Raw genomic sequence first — 21,565 nt, forward strand, 5'->3', positions numbered from 1 at the left:
CCGTAACTCGAATCAATGAAAACAGAGCACTGTTGTTTGTGGTTGATATTTTAAACATTTATTTATTTTTTTAAAAAAAGCAAAGTATATTCATTTCAAACAAATCAGTTAAATGTTAAAGCATACAAACACAAGTTGTGTACTAGCAGCATTCAATTGTTAGACTCTTCTAGAACTCTGCAGTGCCATGTTGGCAAGCTAAACACACGTTGTAGCTTGCAACCCCCTCCTCACCATAGTGCAGGTAAAACAAAAGCTTTATAAAATTAAGGAGGTTAAATAAGCTTAAATAAAGATGTTAAATACAAGTCACATGCTCAAAGCTTCTGTACAAAGATAAACAAATCTGGCATTATACAAATGATTGGCTGGTTCACATCACATAGGATTATTATAATTAGGCTCTCTATAACCATCTTTGCTGAATATGAATTATATAAAGTCACTGACAGTGAATTGATCAAATGAGCCATTATACAAAGCATGTGTATCTTTAGAAAATTGGAACACAGTTTAAATTCAGGCACCATTTTTTTCTGCAAATAAATATTTCCTTGTATATCTGCATCCAAACTACTCTTAAACTTATCAGTGCTATTTTTATTAATAAACACAGCTTTGTGACTATTTAATTCTACGTCCATTCTTATTGCTATGACAATGTGACTGTGGAAGTATCTACTGTACATACAAAAAAATAGAGCACCTTTAAACATGAAAGTATACGGCTACTTTTTTTTATCTTACAATGCTGAAACCCAAGTTACCATAAATTGCTTTTAAACAACTTCACTGGAGCACCTGAAGGAGTGACCATGAATCCCAAATCATTCTCTTCCAGGCATGCTCAAACCAGAATTTTATTCTAAAATGTCTAAAATGACACCAGTAGTGTACATTCATTTTCACGAAAGCAAATGCACGTCATTTGTTCTCTTCTTCAACTGGATATAAAGACTTTCTCATAGTTTGTAGCTTTGTTTAAATGGCCTGGGTGGAGATTACAGCAGAAAATGTCTAAAAGATTGAAGGCTGATTAAAATAATATTAGGCAAATTCAAAACTACAAAGTTTTTCAATAGTGCTTTTTCAAAATTCAGATATTAGCATTTTTTGTCTACTGTGTTGAAAAACCACTCTGTAAATTTTCTTAGCTGAGCAGCTGCTGTTTGTGATTCTTCTTGAAGTCTTAGGTTATCTTGCCTCAAATGCTGGACTTCAGCTTGGAGAACAGCCTTGTCTTGCTTTTCCTAGATCACAGAAAAAGGATTGAAATTATGCTTATAATCATTCTTTTTGTAGCACAGATAACAAACATGCGCATATTTACTTTATTTCCTTGGTCACAATGACGGCAGTGGAATTCTGATTCTCAAATTATCTCAATTAGTTTGGTTTTAAAGAAGGTAGCCTTGCAGCCTAAACAAGCTAAATGGGACTAGATAACCCAGTTTCTATATCATTGATAGCATCATGCTATCAACCAAAATATATAATTTCACAAAAAACATATATGACTTAAATGTGCTTGCAAAGAGAATACAAAACTGTAAGACAAAACAAGATGACCAGCTGAATGGTTTCTATTTACTATTTATTAATATTTATGGCTCAGTGGGTTAGGATGATCAGAAGATCAGCAGTTTGGTGGGTCGAATCCCGAGTGCCGCGTAACAGAGCGAGCGCCTGTTACTCGTCCCAGCTTCTGCCAACCTAGCAGTTCGAAAGCATGTAAAAATGCAAGTAGAAAAATAGGGACCACACCGGTGGGAAGGTAACAGTGTTCCGTGCGCCTTTGACATCTAGTCATGCCGGCTACATGACCATGGAGAGGTCCTCGGACAAGCGCTGGCTCTTCGGCTTTGAAACGGAGATGAGCACCGGACCCTAGAGTCGGAAACGACTAGCATGCATGTGCGGGGAAACCTTTACCTATTTACTATTTACTCTAGAAAAAAAACTGCAACCAGCCTGCCTGCCATTGAGGACCTGTATAGTGGAAGAGCCAGAAAGAAGGCTGAGAAAATATCTACAAATCCCTCACATCCTGGACATCATCTATTTCAACCTCTTCCCTCGGGACTCCTCTATAGGGCATTATGTGCCAAAACAACTAGACACAAAGACAGTTTTTTCCGCCATGCCATCATTCTGCTATACACATAATTCTTATGCCTAAGGATACATAACCATGTATTGCTATCCTTCTCATCTTTCCTATTACCTACTCCTATTGGTATCTTATGACTATCACTTTGTTGGTTGTATCTTGTGATTTATGATTTATCTTATGATTTGTAAAAGGGACGTGGTGGCTCAGTGGTTTAGGACGCTGAGTTTGTCGATTGGAAGGTCGGCAGTTTGGCGGGTTGAATCCCGAAGAACTGCAACTTGGTAAAGAGGAACGGATATATCTTTTTCAGGGTAAAAGGACCCTTTATTCCTATACTGAGTTTGTCAGAGGAAATGTGGTGTGAAGGTAAGTGGGGGGTATGACATTTATTCTCCCTCGAATTCTCTGCATTTCTCCTTTAAAAAAATAGACACAGTGGGACATTTATCCAAAGGGCCAATTTTAACTAGCAGTTCATGCCACCAACGCCTCCCAAAATCATTTCCAGCCACTCCTTTTTATAAACTGTACAAGATATGAGTTTAATTAATCAGATCTACTCCAGTCAGATGCAGCGTGAGCTGTATATTTATGAAAATGTTAATCTGAGACATCAAGCTTTCTAGTTACACAATAAGGTCTTTAGCTGATGTTATGAAATTATTCCTTACAGTGTTTGAAAACATATTTCTGTTAATTAATCTTACAGAGGATACTAAAAGTTCAAAAGTCACAAAGTAATGAACTCTAAAATTTGTATGTAATCTCACTCACCATCATATGTAATTGGAAAAACAGTACATCTATATTGTCATACCTCACTGAGGTGGGAACAGTATTATTATTATACTGTTGTTATTCTGAAATATGCAGTCAACATACCACATTTAGATTGCAACAGCAATAGCACTTAGACTTATACAGCTTCATAGTGATATAGAGCACTCTCTAAGCAGTTTACAGAGTCAGCATATTGCCCCCAACAATCTGGGTCTTCAAAAACAATCTAAATGGAAAATATTGAGTAATTAAATTGACACATCCTTTTTGCGTATTTGAACACTTGTAATTCCAAAATAAATTAGATAAAGCAGGATGTTTCCTATTCAAATTATTTTCATGATAGCCTACTAGTTAAGTTTGTAATGAGGGTATGGAAATGGCTTTTTTCCATGGAAGCAATGGGGCCACCCAATAAAAAATACCCCTGGTATACTTCTTGGTTCAAAAATGGTTATTTAAATACAGTTGCCTTTTATGGAGGCAGACACTGATCTGTCTAGGACACAGGTCTGCAACCCGCGGCTCCGGAGCCACATGCAGCTCTTTCAGCCGTCTCGTGCAGCTCCCAGTCCTCTGCCATGTGCAGTCCAAAAAAAAAAGTGGGACTAAAAAAGTTCAACCAATCAATTCAAATATGCAGGGTAGGTGTATATCTCGCCTTGTGTCCACTCTTCAGTTAAACCCTGTTCTGCACATGTGCGCATGTACATGCATGTGCACGCATTTTTTGCGGCTCCCAGTTTTTCCTTTTGTGAGGGAACTGGTTCCGAGTGGCTCTTTCACTGTTTCAGGATGCTGACCCCTGGTCTACGACAATATAGCAATGTGATTCACTAGAGACTCTATGGCATGTACTGCTACTTGAATTTATATCTGAGAATACATATTTGCCTTTCAAAGAAGTTACTTTTGCAAGCATACAATAAATACATCTGAACACTTAGGAAACAATGAAATTAGAAAGCAGAAGTCATGTGCAGATTTCCCATAATTTTAAGAACAAAATGTGGTTTGCTCTGTGGCCTGACGTGGTCTGAGGTCACAACACACACAGTTTTTTTTTCTTTAATTCATTTCACTAATACTAATTACCCTGTTTTGAGTATGCTGACTCCACGTTACTTCTGATGGCAAGAGCAGCCTGTACCACATGAGTGTAGCTTTCATATAAGTTTAAGTTTAAGTTTATTATATTTGTATACCGCCTTTCTCCCTTCTCCATACTAACATGTATGCTAGTGTATAGGTCCTAGACAGAAATTCTACAGTATTTTCATTTAAACTGTCTGATATTAATGAATACATTTTATTTTTTACCTTTCGAAGATCAGTTTGCAATTGTCGGAGGATCACTTCTAGCTGGTTTACTTTTCCAGTCAAAGTAGTAGGACTATCCTCTCTAAAAAAAAATCAAAATGCACTTTGGGGTTAGTTCAAAATATCATACAGATTTCCTAATAAAACATTTCCAGACAAAACATACATAGCAACTGAGCAATGTGCAGTATATCATGGTTTTCAAAACCATATGAAAGCATTCAGATTCTAATTCAAAATTACGTAGAGTTAAAAGACCCAATCTTAAATGAAAAAGTTGCTGAGATTCATTCTTTATAGATGAAAAGCATGTATTAAACTTCATTCTTCTGGGGTTCTAGAAAACTGCTTAAAGCCTGATTCAGGCCTTAGGCCAGGGTTTAATGCATTTGTAAGGGCCCTGTTGTGGTTTCCTGTTATTGTCAGGGCTGTTGGTCCAGTTGCTTGTGCTGTTTTATATTTTTACCTGTTTTTATTTCTGGATTTTGTAAGCCACCCAGAGTGGGCAACCATTAAAGAAACAATTAGTTTTTTTAAAAAAAACAAACACCATGATCAGCCACAGCCTTGTCTGGTCATTAATTAAAGGCTTTCTGTTACTAGAAATCCAAAACAATTAGTCTTAATGACATAGTGAAGTATGGATTAATATACCCAGCTAGATAGTAACGCCTAGTAAACTTTAGATGATCTCATGGTTTAAACCTAGTTAATAATTGAATGGCAGACCACAAGAAATACCAAGGATATAGGGTAGATTAAGAAGTACAACAAAAACTAGGACAAAGGCCAATCACTTCCATACTGCTAAGAAAACTGTACAGATGTGTCCAAAGAAGAACGCGTGTTAGAACAAATGCAAGAAAGAGTAAATATATTCAGAAGCTATATGAATAACAATGTAAATAAATTTATTATAGAGGACAAAATTCCACAATGGAGATACAACTATAAAGTGGAGAAACAACCAATATGATTTTTCTTGCTCCTAATACATTTCTGTATTTTCCATAAGGAAGGGTGATATTCCCCCCAAGGAATTTGCCTTTGAAATTGCTTGGGATGCTTGGGGAATGGGTGGCATACAAATTAAGGAAATAAGGAAGGATGTAAGTAAACAGATGAAATCATAGTGACGGAACTTGCAAGGAAAGTGGATGGTTTCAAGAAGTTGCAAGTGTTATACACATATTTGCTCACCAAGATTAATGTAAGCAAGACCAGCATTGCTGGATCAGACAAACACAGAGAGACAAAATGGAGACAACTCCATTTTGTGGATCACAATGCAAAACAAAGAGAAGAAATAATAAAGCAACAATACTGAACTCCCTAAAATCTAATCCAATAAAATCATGCATGTTGAGCTCTACTAGGATTGGTTCCTGCTGTGCTTACCTAACTGAGATTATGTGAACAAATGCAAGAGAATAAGTGATGAAAAAGCAAGGGAATAGGAAGGAAGTAGTCAAATTGGGAAAAGCAAGTACTGTTCAAACAATGACAGGTGAGTGCAAATATGTGGGAAGAGACTAAGACATTGTTACATTGCGTACATGCCCCACCATGACTATGGTCGTGAAGGAAAAGAACTGGAAAAGCCTAAAGTTTTAAGTGACGTTGTGATGCCGCTTCAAATGGTTTTCTGTGCAGTAACAAGTCTAACCAAATAGGTTTTGCTGACATGGCTCCTGGCCTTTTAAAGAAAGAAAAGTACCAGAACTCCTTATAGCTCACACAGACTTCAAACAAGCAACTGAATATATCTAAACTGCAGACGCAACCTACAGCATACACTTTGGTTTTGCTGTCTTAAAGCCACAGAAATGCAGATCATGTCTCCTACTTCTGTTCTGAACTTTTCTGCCTACATGGATTATCAGCATTAAAAGAAAAATAACAAAGGTGAAACAAGAGATATATTTATACCAGTTCTAGGCCACCCACTCTCAAAGGATCTGAGCCGAAAAAACAGCCCTATCAAAAGAACAGATCCACCGCAAATTAAATCATTATTAAACTACTATTTAAAACCTTACGAATTCAGACTTGCACTGCATAACTAAACGTTATCAACAGTCACTTGAGAAAGGCGTGTTCTGAAGTCTTCTTAAAGGCCAATATGGAAGGAATTCCTTGTATTCCGCTGGAAAGGGAATTCCACACAGGGTGGCTCACTTCGGAGACAGTCTGTTGCAAATGGCATCCAGATGAACTGGCTGCTACTGGATTTGGGCATTGCCCCAAAATTTGAAGTAGTAGAATCACGCAAGAAGTAGCCTTCTTTGTACATACTTTACATACCCATTAGCATCAATGAAGTCTTTTCCATTTGTTGGACTTGAGCCCAAGGCTTGGTTATTCTCCAAAGCCTGCATATGCTGCATGTCATTCAGGGTACAAAAAGATGCCACCCTTTGATCTAGAAAGGCAAATACATAAGCAAATAACTAAAAAAAGGTAACCTAGAAATACTTTCAGAATTCAAAACTGATCAAGAACTGTTGTTATCTGAATCAAGACAGAGCCCAAAAAGAAAATGCTTGCAACCATTTCTTTAAATCTGCATTCCCCATCCCTTGAATTTCCGGACAAATACTAAAGCATGCTCATTACAGCTTGAGCGTTGCTGTAATTGACATTTCCCCCCCTATTTATTACTCATCTCATTTTCCCAAAGCTCACAGAAATTCTAAAACCAAAACACTTTAAGGCAAAGCAGATATTTCATAAGAAAAAAAGCTTTATATTTCCTTTAAAAATATGAAATCCGATCTACTATTTTACTTGAATAAAGGAACTAATTACCTATACACTTGAACTTCAATGAGCTAAAATTTCCATTATGATCTTATCACAGGCAGATCAATTTTAGTCATAAAAAGAAAGCTGCTTACACCAATGATTTTTAAATTACTTCCTTTCCAAGGACAAAATACATGCTTTACTCTTTGGGAAATAAGCTTCCCCACTGAAAGACATGCAGTGTGGCAGCCAAAATTACACCCAGTACTAAAAGAAGAAAAAAAAAGTATGGCACACAGACATTTATTATAGAACAAGAAAGAACAGGACTCTGAGCTTTTTCCATGCAACATTTGTATTCGGTAGAGGCAAAGATAATTTGTTTGTAGACTTTATTCATTATGTCTCTAGGTCTTGGCCCTGACCACAGCATGCCCTCCTCTCCTCTTGCAAAGACGCAAACCTTGTATATAATCATGCAACCGTGCAAACATATAAAAGCATATACGTTTTTAAAAATAACATAATATCCAACAGTCTACCCAGATCATCACCTAGAAACGAAGTGTGATGACAGACTGGCCCAAGTTCTTCGTCAGAGTCATAATCTGAAATAAGATTTAGAATTTTCCTATGAACAAACAGAATCCACTGAACTAGCTTTGGATTATGGCACTTGCTATCCTTACGTGAAACAACTCAAGCTTGTGGAATTTACAGGGTCATGTTGTGTAAACTTTACTGTGGGATTTCTAAAAAAAAAAACCCTACTCAATATTTTTCATCATCAATCTAGCATTGTCATGTTCTCACCTGGATGTTGACAATTCTAGTAGTTAAAGTAGTTGCAAAATATATGAAATAAAAGTGGAACAAAAAGAGTAACAGGTTTTTTCCCCCAGATATATTTGTCAGTTAGGTAGTATTAGAGGAAGAGCAATAAAATTTACTACATAGGTTTGTGGGTTAGTCTGATTTTGATATAGCTGAACTTTTAAAATAAGAAACAGCATTTAGTTTTCTTTTTTGTTTTACAAGCCAAATTTGTAATAAAACATGACTACATTCAAAAGTGAACTTACTCTGAAAGAAAAAGAAAGAAAAAAATGCCTTGCACATCTATGTACTGAAATAATGAAACACAGAAACATACAGCATATTCTTTTCTCTTGCTTAATGTTTTTAATTCTACTGAATATATTTAAGTACTTTATTTTAATCTTTCAATCTATAGTTTACTAGTACATGTTGAGAACTGACAGAAAAGAAAGTGCACAAAGCAATGTTCGCTTGGATATTTGGTAACTTTCTTTCTCTTTATAGCAAGATATGAGCATTCACTTTTGCTGGATTGATTCTTCATATAAAATGCCTTCATTTGCTTTATGTGTTTAGCCTTAATTTGGAGAGAAATTGCTATCGACTTTGGCTGAATGAGCAATATCCAATGTAATGATCAATACACTAACGGTATCACTAGCTGCATAATTATTACCATGAGTTATAACTATATAAAGGGTTCAGGTTTGTAGAATATTAATTTTTAGCACAGTAAAACAACTGCTATGAAAGATTTAAAAAAGGAAAAGGCTAAAAAGTAGAGCCTTGGTGGAGCAGTGGGCTAATGCCTCCTTAAGTAACACCAGCTGCCTGCAATTACTGCAGGTTTGAGTCCCACCAGGCTCAAGGTTGACTCAGCCTTCCATCCTTCCGAGGTAGGTAAAATGAGGACCCAGATTGTTGGGGCCAATTAAGCTGACTTTGTAATAATGCCGCTTGGCGTGTGTGTGAAAGCCCTAATAAGCAGGCATATACATAGAATGAAGGCTACTGCTAAGCTTGTAAGCCGCCCTGAGTCTTTGGAGAAGGGCGGGATATAAATGGAATTAAAATAAAATAAAAAAATAAAAATAAAAAGGAGGAAATGGGGCTGTGTGTCATGAATAGGAGTACTGTTTGAAGCTACTTTGCAAAAGATGTATGAATATAATTCACCATTAAAAAGAGATGGTTTGTGTAATATTTGTAGTTAGCTCTATCTGGCATCCCAGAAACTGAACACAAAACAGAAATTCTTTAACTTTCATTGCATGATAAATTCTATTCATTTTGCTATACTATAAGTCTTAATATGTAACATGACTTATATCTGTCTAAAGCCACCAGAAAAACTATATACTTGTTTCTTAAAAGTAAATTATAGTATTTCCATTGCTTATAACATCACTGCCCATTTTATGTCTAAATTGAAAATAAATGAGCTAATCGGGTTGGAACGTCTAAACAGAAAGGAGAAATCAAGTTTCAAGTTCTCATTAAGCTTATGAAGTTTACTAGGTTATGCAGTTTTTCATTATATTCATTTTCTATTTTATGTAAGATCTATTGGAATTTGGGCAGAAGCAAATGCTTTTCATTATCTTACCATGAAAAGCCAGCAAGAAACCCATTGCACAAACATCCTTCTATTCATACAACTGTGAATTGAATCCACCATGTTCAATCAAGACAATTCATTGAAACAACTGTAGGTATCTGTAAAAGTACAGATGCTGTCCTGAATCAAGTTGGCAACATTTTGAGACACAACGTAGGATACTAAGATGGGTTCAGGGGCAAGTTAAAAACAACCTCTTTATAGTATGCCCATGCTTTATATTATTTTTATTTTTTAGAGAAAATGGGTGTTTTATCTTTTTTATCTTTTAGTTACTTTACAAAGTTTAATAAATGATACATTAGAAGAAAAAGTAGGAGAGTTGCTTTATTCTATAGTAGCAAAACGTCAGGAGTTTGACATTTTCTAGTTAAAAAGACCGTGATAGCACTCTTTCTAACTAACACGTTTTAGATTGCTTTCAATATTTTGTGTGTGTGTTTGTGTGTGTGTAAAAAAAAACAAACCAAGAATCAGAAAACTACAGGTAGTCTTCACTTAGTAATCACAGTTGGGACCAGCAAACTTTGTCTCTAAGTGATGTGGTTAAGTGAAAGTCCACCTCATCATGCCAGATTGATAATGTCATTTCCTCAAGCAAATCACCTGCAACTGTTGAGTCATCCTGCAATCATGACTTGATTTTAACACCAAGTTCTCCATTATTTCTGTCAGAAGCTGGATATGAAGCTCACAACTGGTGATCAAATAACCACAGAATTCTGTGACCATTATAAATTAGCACCGGTTGCAAAGCACCCAAACTGCAATTATGTAACTGTTCGGATTCTGCAACAGTATCTATCATCTACCTATCATCATTTCTGTCCTGCTACCTGTTTATTAGCTTTATTGTAGCATAACAGAAACCGACTAGGTTTAGAAAAATGACTTTAGAAAAGTCTTTACCTGGAGGATAATTTGTAGATATTGTTTTTAATTTTGTTGAAAAAAAAATCAATATTCGCTTTTGATGAAGGGCATTTTTTTAGTCTTGTAGCTGTACATTTTGTCTTAAGTTCACTGCACCTACTAGTAATTTGATAGACCATGAAACCTATACAATCCATTTATTAACTGGGAATTACAGGTTTAGAAATGGAAAACTGATGGGTTAGGAGAACATGCATGGAACTGCCAAATTATCAAATGTTTTGAGTGCTACTGTCTCTGGTAATAATAGGAGGGTTGCATCTTAATTTATGCTAATTTAGCCGCCATTACATTGATCGCACATTACCTTCAAATGCTTGTGCAGCATCAACTAAATGAGACCAGTCTAATCCTGTTGCTGTATCTGGAAGGGGCATTAAGCCAGGATCATTGAATCTTGATTTGTCAGATAAAGATCCATCTGAGAACCACAGTTCATCTATATTAAAAAGAAAGTGGGCTTTAAGATGATTCCTTAATAGGTTAGAAAAGAAAAAAAAACCATTGAAATATATGAGCATCGGGCAACTGCTACAAATTGTCCTATTAAGAGGTGGGATGACTATTTTGTAGAATTCAAACAGCTGCTTATTTTTCTGAAAATATAGGATGAAGATGCAATGTACTGGTAAGTATATTTTTTGAGTTATGTGAATAATCTCACTTTATTCTTCATTGGTCAGACTGAGTACAGAAAAAAGGCATTATTAGTCTCAGAATCTGCACCAGAGTTCACTTGTAATTGGATATGTTCTCTTGTGCTTCATTGCAAGTTTATGCAATTATATTTAGTACACAGATGTTTTTGAGCTGGTTGACCTGGCAATTGTTATCTGCTCCTGAATTTGTCAGAGATTTTCAATGCCCTGGTAAAACTAAATATGACATCTCATATAATGAATGTCACATATTTATCATCCAACTCACTACCTGCCAAACCTTTTCGTTTCCTTCTGCTGTATATTTTAAACTGACTGAAGAAAATGATCTAATTTTCATATCATAGATAATAATCTTTCAAATAATACCTACAGACCACAAGTGTTTCTTCAGGTTTGTTCAAATGTTGAACAATTCATTTTATTCCTAGCTCCCCTTAAAAAGAGTGAGTGCAGCTGAGATTGAGAAGTGGTAAAAATACTTCCCATACCAGCAGAGTAAACCTATGGAGTTTGTACTACTAGTAGATGAAAACTGTTTCCAAGACTATGAATGCACACAAACAACATGTCATTTACAATAATCTAATGCTTGGGTGCACATAGTATTTTGAGTTGAGGACTAAAGCATAAAAAAAGAATTTAATTAAAAAAGTTTAATTTATTGATGTTGTGGATAAGGCACCAGGCAAGAAAATCAGAGACAATGAGTTTTAGTCCCTCCCTTAGAAGCATGAAGTCAACTGGGCGACTTGATGCCACTTTCTCTGAGCCCTGAGAAGGAGGTAATGGCAAATTACTTCCAAAAGTGTTGCAAGAAAACTTCAGGGATTCCCCAGGAGTTAATGACTCAAAAGCACACATTTATATAGAAGAGGTTTAATTTAAAATTAATTTAAATGCAGTTTGTGCGATTGAAGAAGAAATTTATAGTATTTTATATACAAAGAAACACTCACATTTAAAATGATAAATTAGCAACTACCTGTAGGAGAATCTAGGGACTGTGCCCAAAGTTTGTGAATCTCTACAGTAGTCTAAAAAAATATTATAAGACACAGATGTAGTTCAGTAAAGTTTCACATCCTTTGTAGCTACAGTTCACAAACTTAACATTTATTTATTTATTTTCCACCTTCGATTATTTTTAGAAACAACTCAGCATCCATCTTGAGGGTCCAAATAAATCACCAGGTTCATTCCGTTTCTGAAAATCTTACTGTTAATTGAATACACGGCATGGTACCGTCGAAGCAAAATTAATTCTATGAGTTGGGGTCTGGGAACCTCAGAGTTAATTTTGCTTCAACAGTACCATCCTTAAGATGGATGCTGACACCTTCTTCCTATTTTCCCCATAACAACCACCTTGTGAGATGAGTTGGGCTGAATGAAAGTGATTAGCCCAAGGTTACCCAGCTAGATTTCATGTATAAAGCAGGACTAGGACTTACAAATCTCCAGGTTTCTAGCCTGATGTCTTAAAACTGAAATTCTGGACAGCTATTTCCAGTTAATGCAAAGGAATTGTGGGGGAAGAGAAGAAAAAAAAATATGAAGATGGCAGGCATGATCTTATAATCCAAAAGGCAAAGGCTCGATTCTACAATTCATGCCTGCCATCTTGACTCTTTTCTACCCCACCACCAGACAATCCTGGCTAGGTGAATCAACTGCTCCCATCAATATAAAGCCATTTTTTATGTTTCAATTAAAGGATATGTGTTGCCAACTGAAAATCAAATATAAAATCAGCAGATGCATCACACATACAAACACACACAACTTACTTCGCAGATTTCCAACACCATTGTTTAAACTTGTTCTGGAAGGTAAGGTGCTGTGATAAGGTGGCGTAGTGCTAAACAAAATATCATTTGGCAATGCTTGGTCTAGCACTGAACTCCGTGAGCTAGCGTGGGAAGATCCTCTCCGGTTGCTACATATGCTCTCATCAGAAAGAGTACGATACAGTATCCTCCTTGGAGATAGGTTGCCATAAAATGAAAACTAAACATTTTAGGGAAATAAATTAGTAGTCAGACTTAAAACAATTATCATGAATTTTTTTAGTTTACACAAAAACAAACCTTATTCTAGAGATAGCTCGTTTCATACTGCTTCGCTAGCATCAGAAACTACAGTGTATTATTATAGTAAACGTCTTGTAATTTTATCCTGATATACAAGCTTCTCCTATCATGAATTATTGGAAAGTAAAAAATTAGCTCCAAATGGTTGAATAGAATATGCAGCCCGTACTAAATAATTATGTTTTCATAAAAGGAGTAAGACTAAGTTTTAATACTGAATCAATATAATTAATTCTACATGAAATACAGTCTAACCCTAAAATAATACAGAACAAAACAAATGTGTTTCTACTTCCTGAAAATATTATTTATTTATATTTATGTAAAAAAAACCAGCAACTTGGATCTTAACCTCCCTAATGGAAATTAGAAGACATTTACCATTATTTTATGTATTTATGTAACACCTCTCTTTATAAAACAATCCAAAGCATTAAACTAAGTTGCAAAAACATTTCAGGGTGGAACTCTGTAAAGTTAATGAACTGAACAATAAATTAATAGGGGATGGAGTCATGTCCAAGGAAAATCAATATAAGAAAGTCAATATTTTAAAGAGTCTAAAATACATCACCCTAGCATATTGCAAATTGGAAGCTATTATCTAGGGTAGATGCCATTGCTGAGAAGGTTTGTCTCCATGTCACACCAAGTGTCATTCTATAAGCCTTAGCACAGAGAAGCAGGACTTTCCCTGGGAATTTCAGATGCTTGGGAAGCTAACATAATAAGATTTGTTCTTTAAGGTTACTCTTCCCTCTATCCTGGTAAGTGAAAGACACTATATTGTCCACTATAAATTCCTTTTTGCCACAACATAAAATTTGAATGCTAAGAAAGACTAGTTCTCAAGTGTTGGTAAACTACCCTACACATGTATCAAAGAATTTTATTCTCATTTCACAAATCTGAATCAATTCTGGAAGGAAAAAATGTTCCTTGTAATCCAGAATGCATGAATATTTGGAATGTAAACTATCATTTATTTATTTTTAACTATAATTAAAGCAAAGTGATTTTAAGTACAGCTTTCCAAATGTGATACAAATGTTGTTTTCTAATTTACTATACAAATATGTGCTCTTAAATAAACAAGAAAAAATGTAAACAATGCCTTTCTTATTTAGCTAATTATGCATAGCTTTGAAGACAATGTTATCTGTGGGACTGGGGACAACAGTTATGAGCAAGTTTTCTGGAGAATGTAGTGCTTGAATTCTTTGAGAAGGGATTCCCCATTTGTGCACTATGTTTTGCAAAATATTTCTTCTAAATGCATTGTACAATCCTACTTCTCTCAATTATTCTATCTTCTTGCTCATTGCTAACATTTTTAAACCTTTAGCAATGGATTTGGGGCACAATAGACTCTAAGAAGTAAATATATATATATATTTTAAAATAGCTAACCTTTCTTCTTCCATCCTCTGCAGAGATGTTATTCTGCATCATCAACTTCAGAAATTCTTCTTTTGAGAGAGCTTGCTGGCCTTCAGAAACTATACTCCTGACAGAAGCTTGAAGCTGACTTGAAGAAAGGCCATCAACATAATTATACATCCCACAGAGACAAGGTTTTTAGTTAACTAATAATGCGTTCCTATCTAAATATCTTTATAATTATTCCTCTTCATGTCACACACATAACTACACATAGTTATGTGTAGTTATACTATTCGTTATACTATAGTTATACTATTCTAGTCCTAATACATAAATAAATTTTAATTTATAAAACATTTAAACTAAGCATGGAAACTACAATTAATAACAATCATGATCACAATAGATATTAAAGAACAGCTATCTGAAGAAACATATTTCCAGTCATGAAACGTTCAGTGAAGCAATAATCCCTTAAAATACTGGGGCATAAAACTGTATCATGCAACAGATATCTGCTGACACAATGATACTTCTTCCTTCTCGCCCTTGGCGCCAAAGTGTTCCTCAACACCCAAGAGAACATTTTGGGGGCAAATGAGTATTAAAGAACACAAAGGTAATCCTTCCCCCTTTTTGTTTTAATGGAAGCCATTGCCAATTGAATTCAGCTCTAGGGTTCAATCTGACATTTCAGAGAACACCTAAAAGATAAAACACGCTTTATTCTTTTCACGATATTCTCAAATACATTTTAATTAAAATCCAAGATCAAAATAAAGAACAAAGCTCGCTTATCCCCTAAGAATGTTATTTACATTATTAGTTAAGTTCCAGTGATAATGTGTGAAATTATAATTGGTTCAATTACAAAGACATGGTTTCATTATTACCAGAAATCTGACAAAACTGTTCAGTGTAACAATTACACAAAGTATCTTATTTTCCTAAAGACACTGTTAAATTACATATTAAAATCATGTAGACTGAAATTTCCCCAAATATTTCAGTCATATATGTAAGACCAATAGCTATCTAATCCAACAAAATCAGTGGATATATACTTATCAGAAGAAAACATACTTCTACAATTAGAAACATTCAATTAAACATGATGTTTAACCATATCCCCCTGAAGTAGGGTTGACCCCCTACCTTGTTGCTTCTCCAAAAGCCCCTAAAAACATGGGGGGTTTTTTTAGTGGGTCTGGGGACCACTAATGGAGATAGAGCTGATCAAGTGGCTGATTTGATTCTGTTGTTGCTGCCATGGGGAGTGAAATAGTTTTGTTTTTAAATCGGTTTTTATTATGTGGTAGCTTTAAAAAAAATAACCTGCCTGTATGAGCTGTATAAATAAATAAATTTCCTAATTGTACAAAACTAAGGTTTAGTAAAATAAAAACAAGCTGGGAGTTATTGTGTTCTTATTGCCCTCTCCTTTGTTTGCTCTGTATAGTGAGCATGATTATAATGAGCTTTCCAAGAAGAGTACTGCATGCTAAAAATGGGTTATGCAAATGGCATCAAGAGAAGCAATTAGGTTTCTTGAATCGTGCTCTGACATATCTGTATCATGGACTCTTAGGACAGGCTAGTTTGCATCTTGCACTGGGGGTTGGGGGCTAAGAATGAAGGAAAATATTAGGAGGTCAGACAAGGAGTTTTGCACTGAAGAAAATGAGAGTGTTAGTGAAACAGACCTCTGAAATCCCTGGAAGACAAATCTGACAAAGCAAAAGCTCACAAAATCTCTGCCTTTCATTGTCTATGCAGCCTTGTGCAGAGTAGAGGAAATAAACAAGATAAGCCCAAACTCTAATGGCAAATATTGTTTAATAGGGACAATGGAGACCTGGGGCTTCAAGACTGCAGCTGAAGGATATAATTGGTTCAAAAGGAACAGAAGAGAAGGTGGAAGAGCTGAACCTGGATTAAGAACACACCTTCCTACTCAGAAATCCCAATGAATGAGTGGGCAATTTTGTAAAGATTAAGATAAGGACGTAGAAGAACAAATAAAAAGCCTATTGATTAAAGCATCTAATCCTGCCCCCACACTGCCAAGATGTGAAGATATGTTTCAAAAGTAAGATCTTTCAGATCTTTCAGACACGAATCTTTCAAAAAGATATGAAGATATGAAGTGACTGAAGACTTTAATAGATACTTGTCTTCTGATTTGAATTCCTGAATATTCAACATTTATACTTCTTCCTGATATATCCAATTTATTGGCATCTTTACAAAAGGCAGCAGGACACCCGTATAAATAGCACTTTCTATTTTCTTTGATCATTCATTGATTCATTCAATCTTGGCAACATTTAAGTAGACTATTATCAATAGCATACAATTCACTACATTTTTATCAACACTTGTACATCATTTCCTTATCTTGCAGTAAACCAAAGTACAGTACAAAAAGTATTAATCTACTTAATCTAATTGTTTCCCATGTATCCCTAGCTTGCAATTTTTATCCCATCTTTCCCAGCAAACACAATTCCCATTAACCTCAAAAAGATTCATTTTCAGCTCCATATTCCTTCTTTCATACAGTTAACCTAACATTCCCTACAAATAATTCAGGTTCTCAGCCAGGAACATCATATCCTCTGCATACAAAAAAATACAGATAAATTCATATTCCCAACCATCACACCTCTAACATCACCACAAGCATTCTTTATATGTTTATCTATATGGAAATTTAAAAAAACCAAGGAGATAACAAACATTCTTGACTACACTCCTACCAACATGAAGGATCTGCTAAGGATTCTATTTTTTCCTCACACATATTTTTTTAAATTACATATCACTCATCACATTCAGAAAGCAACATTAAACTCCGTATTTGTATGAAATGTTCTATAATGTAGGACTCTTCATTTTATCATACACATATATAAATGTACCTGTATATTTCTCGCATTAATACATTTCTCAATAACCTGCCAAACAGGAAAACTACAGCCTACACATCCCCTGTCAGTAAAGGTATATATTTAACAAATATTAATCACTGTTATATCTTGTATACTTTTGATCAAAATTCTGCCAAATAGAATATGAAATAAATTACACAGAAAGTCCATAAGTAAACTTTGTATTTTGAAACTATAAGGACAATACTATTTGCAGTTATATTCTACAGGTGTAACCAAAGCCGTTTTAATCCAAGTATGATCACCTAATTTTATACAAGTTAGGACTCTAATCTGACCATTATCTTGCAAACCATCATACTTTCACCTTCACTCAGTAAAGAGGACAATAAACAAAAGACAGAGCTATTCAGCACCTATTTTGGTACAATGCAACAAAAAATGTTTTTTATGAGGAGGATAAAGAGGCAGGATTGAAGCTTGGAGGTAATAAAAACACTGTCAAAAATACTTCAAATCTGAAGTATTTCAAAGGTCTACATTTGATCTGAAAGAAGCATTAAGTGGGCTGCCACAAGAATAATCAGTTCTGGATCTCCTATTCTTCAATGATTTTGTCTTATTTGAATGAAGAAGTAGGGTGAACGTTCATTACACTCGCAGACTGTCTAAATTTGAGTGAGATATCTAATATTCTAAAAGACAGAAATAAGACTCAAAATGATCTTCCTTGGGAAAATGAAAGACAGTAACAAAATAAGATTTAACAGAAAAAGTGTACACTGTTTCATTTAAGAAACATAGCAAATGCACAGATGCACGATGGGGGATTACTGACGTGGTATCATACTTGCAAAAAGAACTTGGAAAAGTAGTTAACTGAAAACAATAAGAGTCAGCAGTGTGAGGTTATTGTAAAAAAATAAATCCAATTCAAAGTTGCTTCAATATTACCAAATAATGAACTAAACGCTTAAAAGTGTCTGGTTCTGGGCAGCACACTTTTAAGAAGAATTTAAAAGAAATTACAAGAGAGCGGGGAAGCAAGAAGATCAGAGGACCAGTAACTATGGTTTATAACCAGAGCTTTGAAGAAGCTGGGCACAATCAGCTCTGAGAAAATATGGTTGAGAGGGACATTTTTCAAAAGATTTCACCGCAGAAGGGAAAAGGGGAAAGACAGGACCAATGGATTTGTTAATGTATCAAAGTTGTAGTAAAGCAGATACAAGTCAAATGTTAATTCAGCTTTAAGTCCATGAAATAGGAGTACTGTCCGATGACTTGTTCTCAGCACTGCACCTATTTTGTCAACACATTATCGCACAGATTTGCTTCAGTGCGCGTAGGTGCACGTATGTGTTTGTGTGCACAAATGTAATGCACAGGGAGAATATGGAGTAATAGATTATAAGTTTAAGATTCCCTTAAATTCCTGTATAAACCAGACAAATTGCTCGATAGAAACTTTATCTGAAAGTACCTAAAAGTAGAAGCCAGAGGCTTTATTTGTACAGGACCCTTATCTGCTTTTAATCCTTAGGAAATCAACATCATGTAAGGTGCCTTTTCTTTCTCTTTTCTTTTTTTCCTTTCATGACCTCCTCCCTTCTCAAGTTCCAACTTCTCTTCCCCACATATGAAAAAAAAAGATTCTTACTCTTGACATTCAGAAATTTCAGATTCCTCGGGTGTGGGGCTACCTTCTGACTTTTTCCAGCCAATAACATATTTGTTTATTGCTCCTTGTCGGGGGTAACATTTTGCCATGGATCCAGAGATTGGCTGAGCACAATTTTGTGAGACTATATATACTTTGGAGGTATCTAATGATCCAATGCTTTTAGGACCATGTGTTGAAGGACTTCCAGAATGATGCGACCCACTAGAAAAGGGGGAAAATGTGCACAATAAATTTTTTAATGTAGTGCTACCGGAGGAAATCTGAAACAGGAAAAACATTGGCTATTTATCTTAAAAGGACACACACAGAGAGAGATGAACACACACACACACACACACAAACCCCACACAAACACACACACTCTATAAAGTCTTTAAAAGTCAACCATATGTCATGTAATTTATTTCAGTAATCCAACTAAAGCTGAATTCTTATGGTTTTGATCTTAGTTATCTATTGGGTTAGAAATATATCTCTCAAAAATTAAAATTAAAATAATATAAAATAGTAAAATTGAAACACAGAACTTCAAATGTTGGTACAGATATTATAGAAATGAAACCTTACAAGACTGATTAAATATTTTTTCTAGCACTTGAGAAAGCTCAATATTTGTATCATATGAGTGTTCCTGGAAAGATATTAGAGAATACTACTATGTCTGAGAATGTCTTCTCTCTAGTTACTACAGGTAGTCCTTAACATACAACTATTCATTTAGTGACTGAAGTTATAATGGCATTCAAAAAACCTGCTTTGTAGTTCATGACTTATACAAATTGTGCATATGTTACTGGGGATTAAAGGAAACCACACATTACATTCATGGTCAATGATTTGAGATCATAAAATTATGCAGAAGTACTTTAATCATATCTTTAAATCCAAATTAAAAGTGTTCACATTAATGCCAGGAAAAAGTAATTATTGATACAAAATAGCAATCCTTCCATGGAATATTCAAAGACTTTTGCTGGTAAAAAAGATGCAGTGTAATCATAAATTGATTTCATAATAGGGTATAGTAGACAGAATGATATCCAATTTAATCCTTGCTCTAAGGCATAACTCTTCATTAATCGGTGTCTAGAATGTGTTTTATGCAAAACTTTTCTTCTATGGCTAGACAGGAAGATTCCCATGGCAGAGGGAGAATCCCACCAATGAAATGAACATATTGGGGGAAAAAGCTGAACCCAATTTATCATTTCTGTACAAAATGTGTTATCTTAAATTACATTGCTCAACAAAGGCAGGTTTGATATATTGTAAGGCAATCTAGTAACAGTAAATCAAGCCAAATCTTTCTCAACGCCTGGGAATATGGAACATATTTAGGTTTATTAAAAGTAAAAATATGTAAAATTTTGGACTAGATAGGCATCACCATACAGATAGGGGCTCATGATTTACAAGAAGCAATTTCTTCTTAATTTCTGAAATCTAACACTGACAATAGAAGGTTAAAACGCTCCCAGCAAAGTATAAAAAGCAAATTTACACATTACTCGGAATTTTAATTTAGTTACCTGAAAAAAACTGGGGGAAAAAAACTCACCTAGAATGTGAAGATAATTCACTGAGGTCTCCCATGCTGCCATCACCTATGTGACTGCTAGAAATGGCTGAAGCATAGCTGTGAACAGCATACACTTTCATCTCATCATCTGCCCCTGGAGTTTCAGATGATTCAGCCCATTGATCTGTCCGTCCATGAAGCCCCGACCGACTTCCAGAAATGTGCAATGGAGCCAACATTGGAGCTGGCATACAGGGAGCAGTATCAATTCCACTGTCAGTAGAGGCTCCCTTAATATACGTTAATCCAAGCAAGTCAGAGTCCATTAGATCTTCAGAACCAAAGTGCTTATCGTCACTGTTGCTTGATGTGTTGCTGGATAGAGTATTACTGCTAGAATGGCTGGAACAGGTTTTGTCTCCAATCTTAAAAAGAAATATAGTTTTATTTCCATTATCTGCAGTTTAATCAATGAAATGAGAAACACGTTACAAATTAGAAATGCCAAATGAATTTGAAGCAAAGTCCCCCCCCCATGCACCACCATATTTGCATTATTAGTGTTTCAGTTAACACATGTTCAAAAACAATCTATAAGATTCTATAAAAATGTACAAAGTAAGGGACCCTTGGTCCTCTCTGGGCACTGATGACGTTACCTAGTTTGGGTACTGAAAGCAAACAATCAAACTCGGAGGACACCAAGGACTCCTCGTTTCAACCCTGAGCTACAAATATTCTCCTTTATTGCATAAAGTGAATTATGTTCAGAATTTGAAATGATAAGCTCAGAATTCAAGAAGGGGTGTTGCATCTTCCAATTGCTTTTACTGATTTGGGAAAGCTAGGCTCTTCCAGATGACACCGTGGGGAGTTTTACCCTAATTTGGAGCCAGCTGGCATGGCCAAGAGTCAGGAATGCCAGGAGCAGTTCAATGACATCTGGCAGGGTACAAGTTCCCCATTCTGAGGCTATTAACTAAGCATTAACTGTAACTATAGTAACTG

At 35.3% G+C, this 21,565-nt stretch overlaps 1 protein-coding gene across 1 annotated transcript in view; it reads right to left on the minus strand.

The window, feature by feature from the left end:
- Positions 1 to 1,034: 1,034 nt before the first annotated feature.
- Positions 1,035 to 21,565, minus strand: part of SIPA1L2 (signal induced proliferation associated 1 like 2) — a 193,080-nt gene continuing 172,549 nt past the window's right edge. The window contains exons 14-22 of the mRNA XM_083361188.1: positions 20,597 to 20,982; positions 19,015 to 19,239; positions 14,491 to 14,608; positions 12,778 to 12,997; positions 10,636 to 10,767; positions 7,513 to 7,566; positions 6,518 to 6,635; positions 4,214 to 4,295; positions 1,035 to 1,250 (exon numbers count right to left, since the gene is read on the minus strand). Coding sequence (XP_083217314.1) covers positions 1,104 to 1,250; positions 4,214 to 4,295; positions 6,518 to 6,635; positions 7,513 to 7,566; positions 10,636 to 10,767; positions 12,778 to 12,997; positions 14,491 to 14,608; positions 19,015 to 19,239; positions 20,597 to 20,982 — 1,482 coding nt within the window. The 3' untranslated portion in view covers positions 1,035 to 1,103. The remainder of the gene's footprint in view (positions 1,251 to 4,213; positions 4,296 to 6,517; positions 6,636 to 7,512; positions 7,567 to 10,635; positions 10,768 to 12,777; positions 12,998 to 14,490; positions 14,609 to 19,014; positions 19,240 to 20,596; positions 20,983 to 21,565) is intronic.

The sequence above is a fragment of the Vipera ursinii genome (genome assembly GCF_947247035.1).
Source record: "Vipera ursinii genome assembly, chromosome: 1".
Lineage (NCBI taxonomy): Eukaryota > Metazoa > Chordata > Lepidosauria > Squamata > Viperidae > Vipera > Vipera ursinii.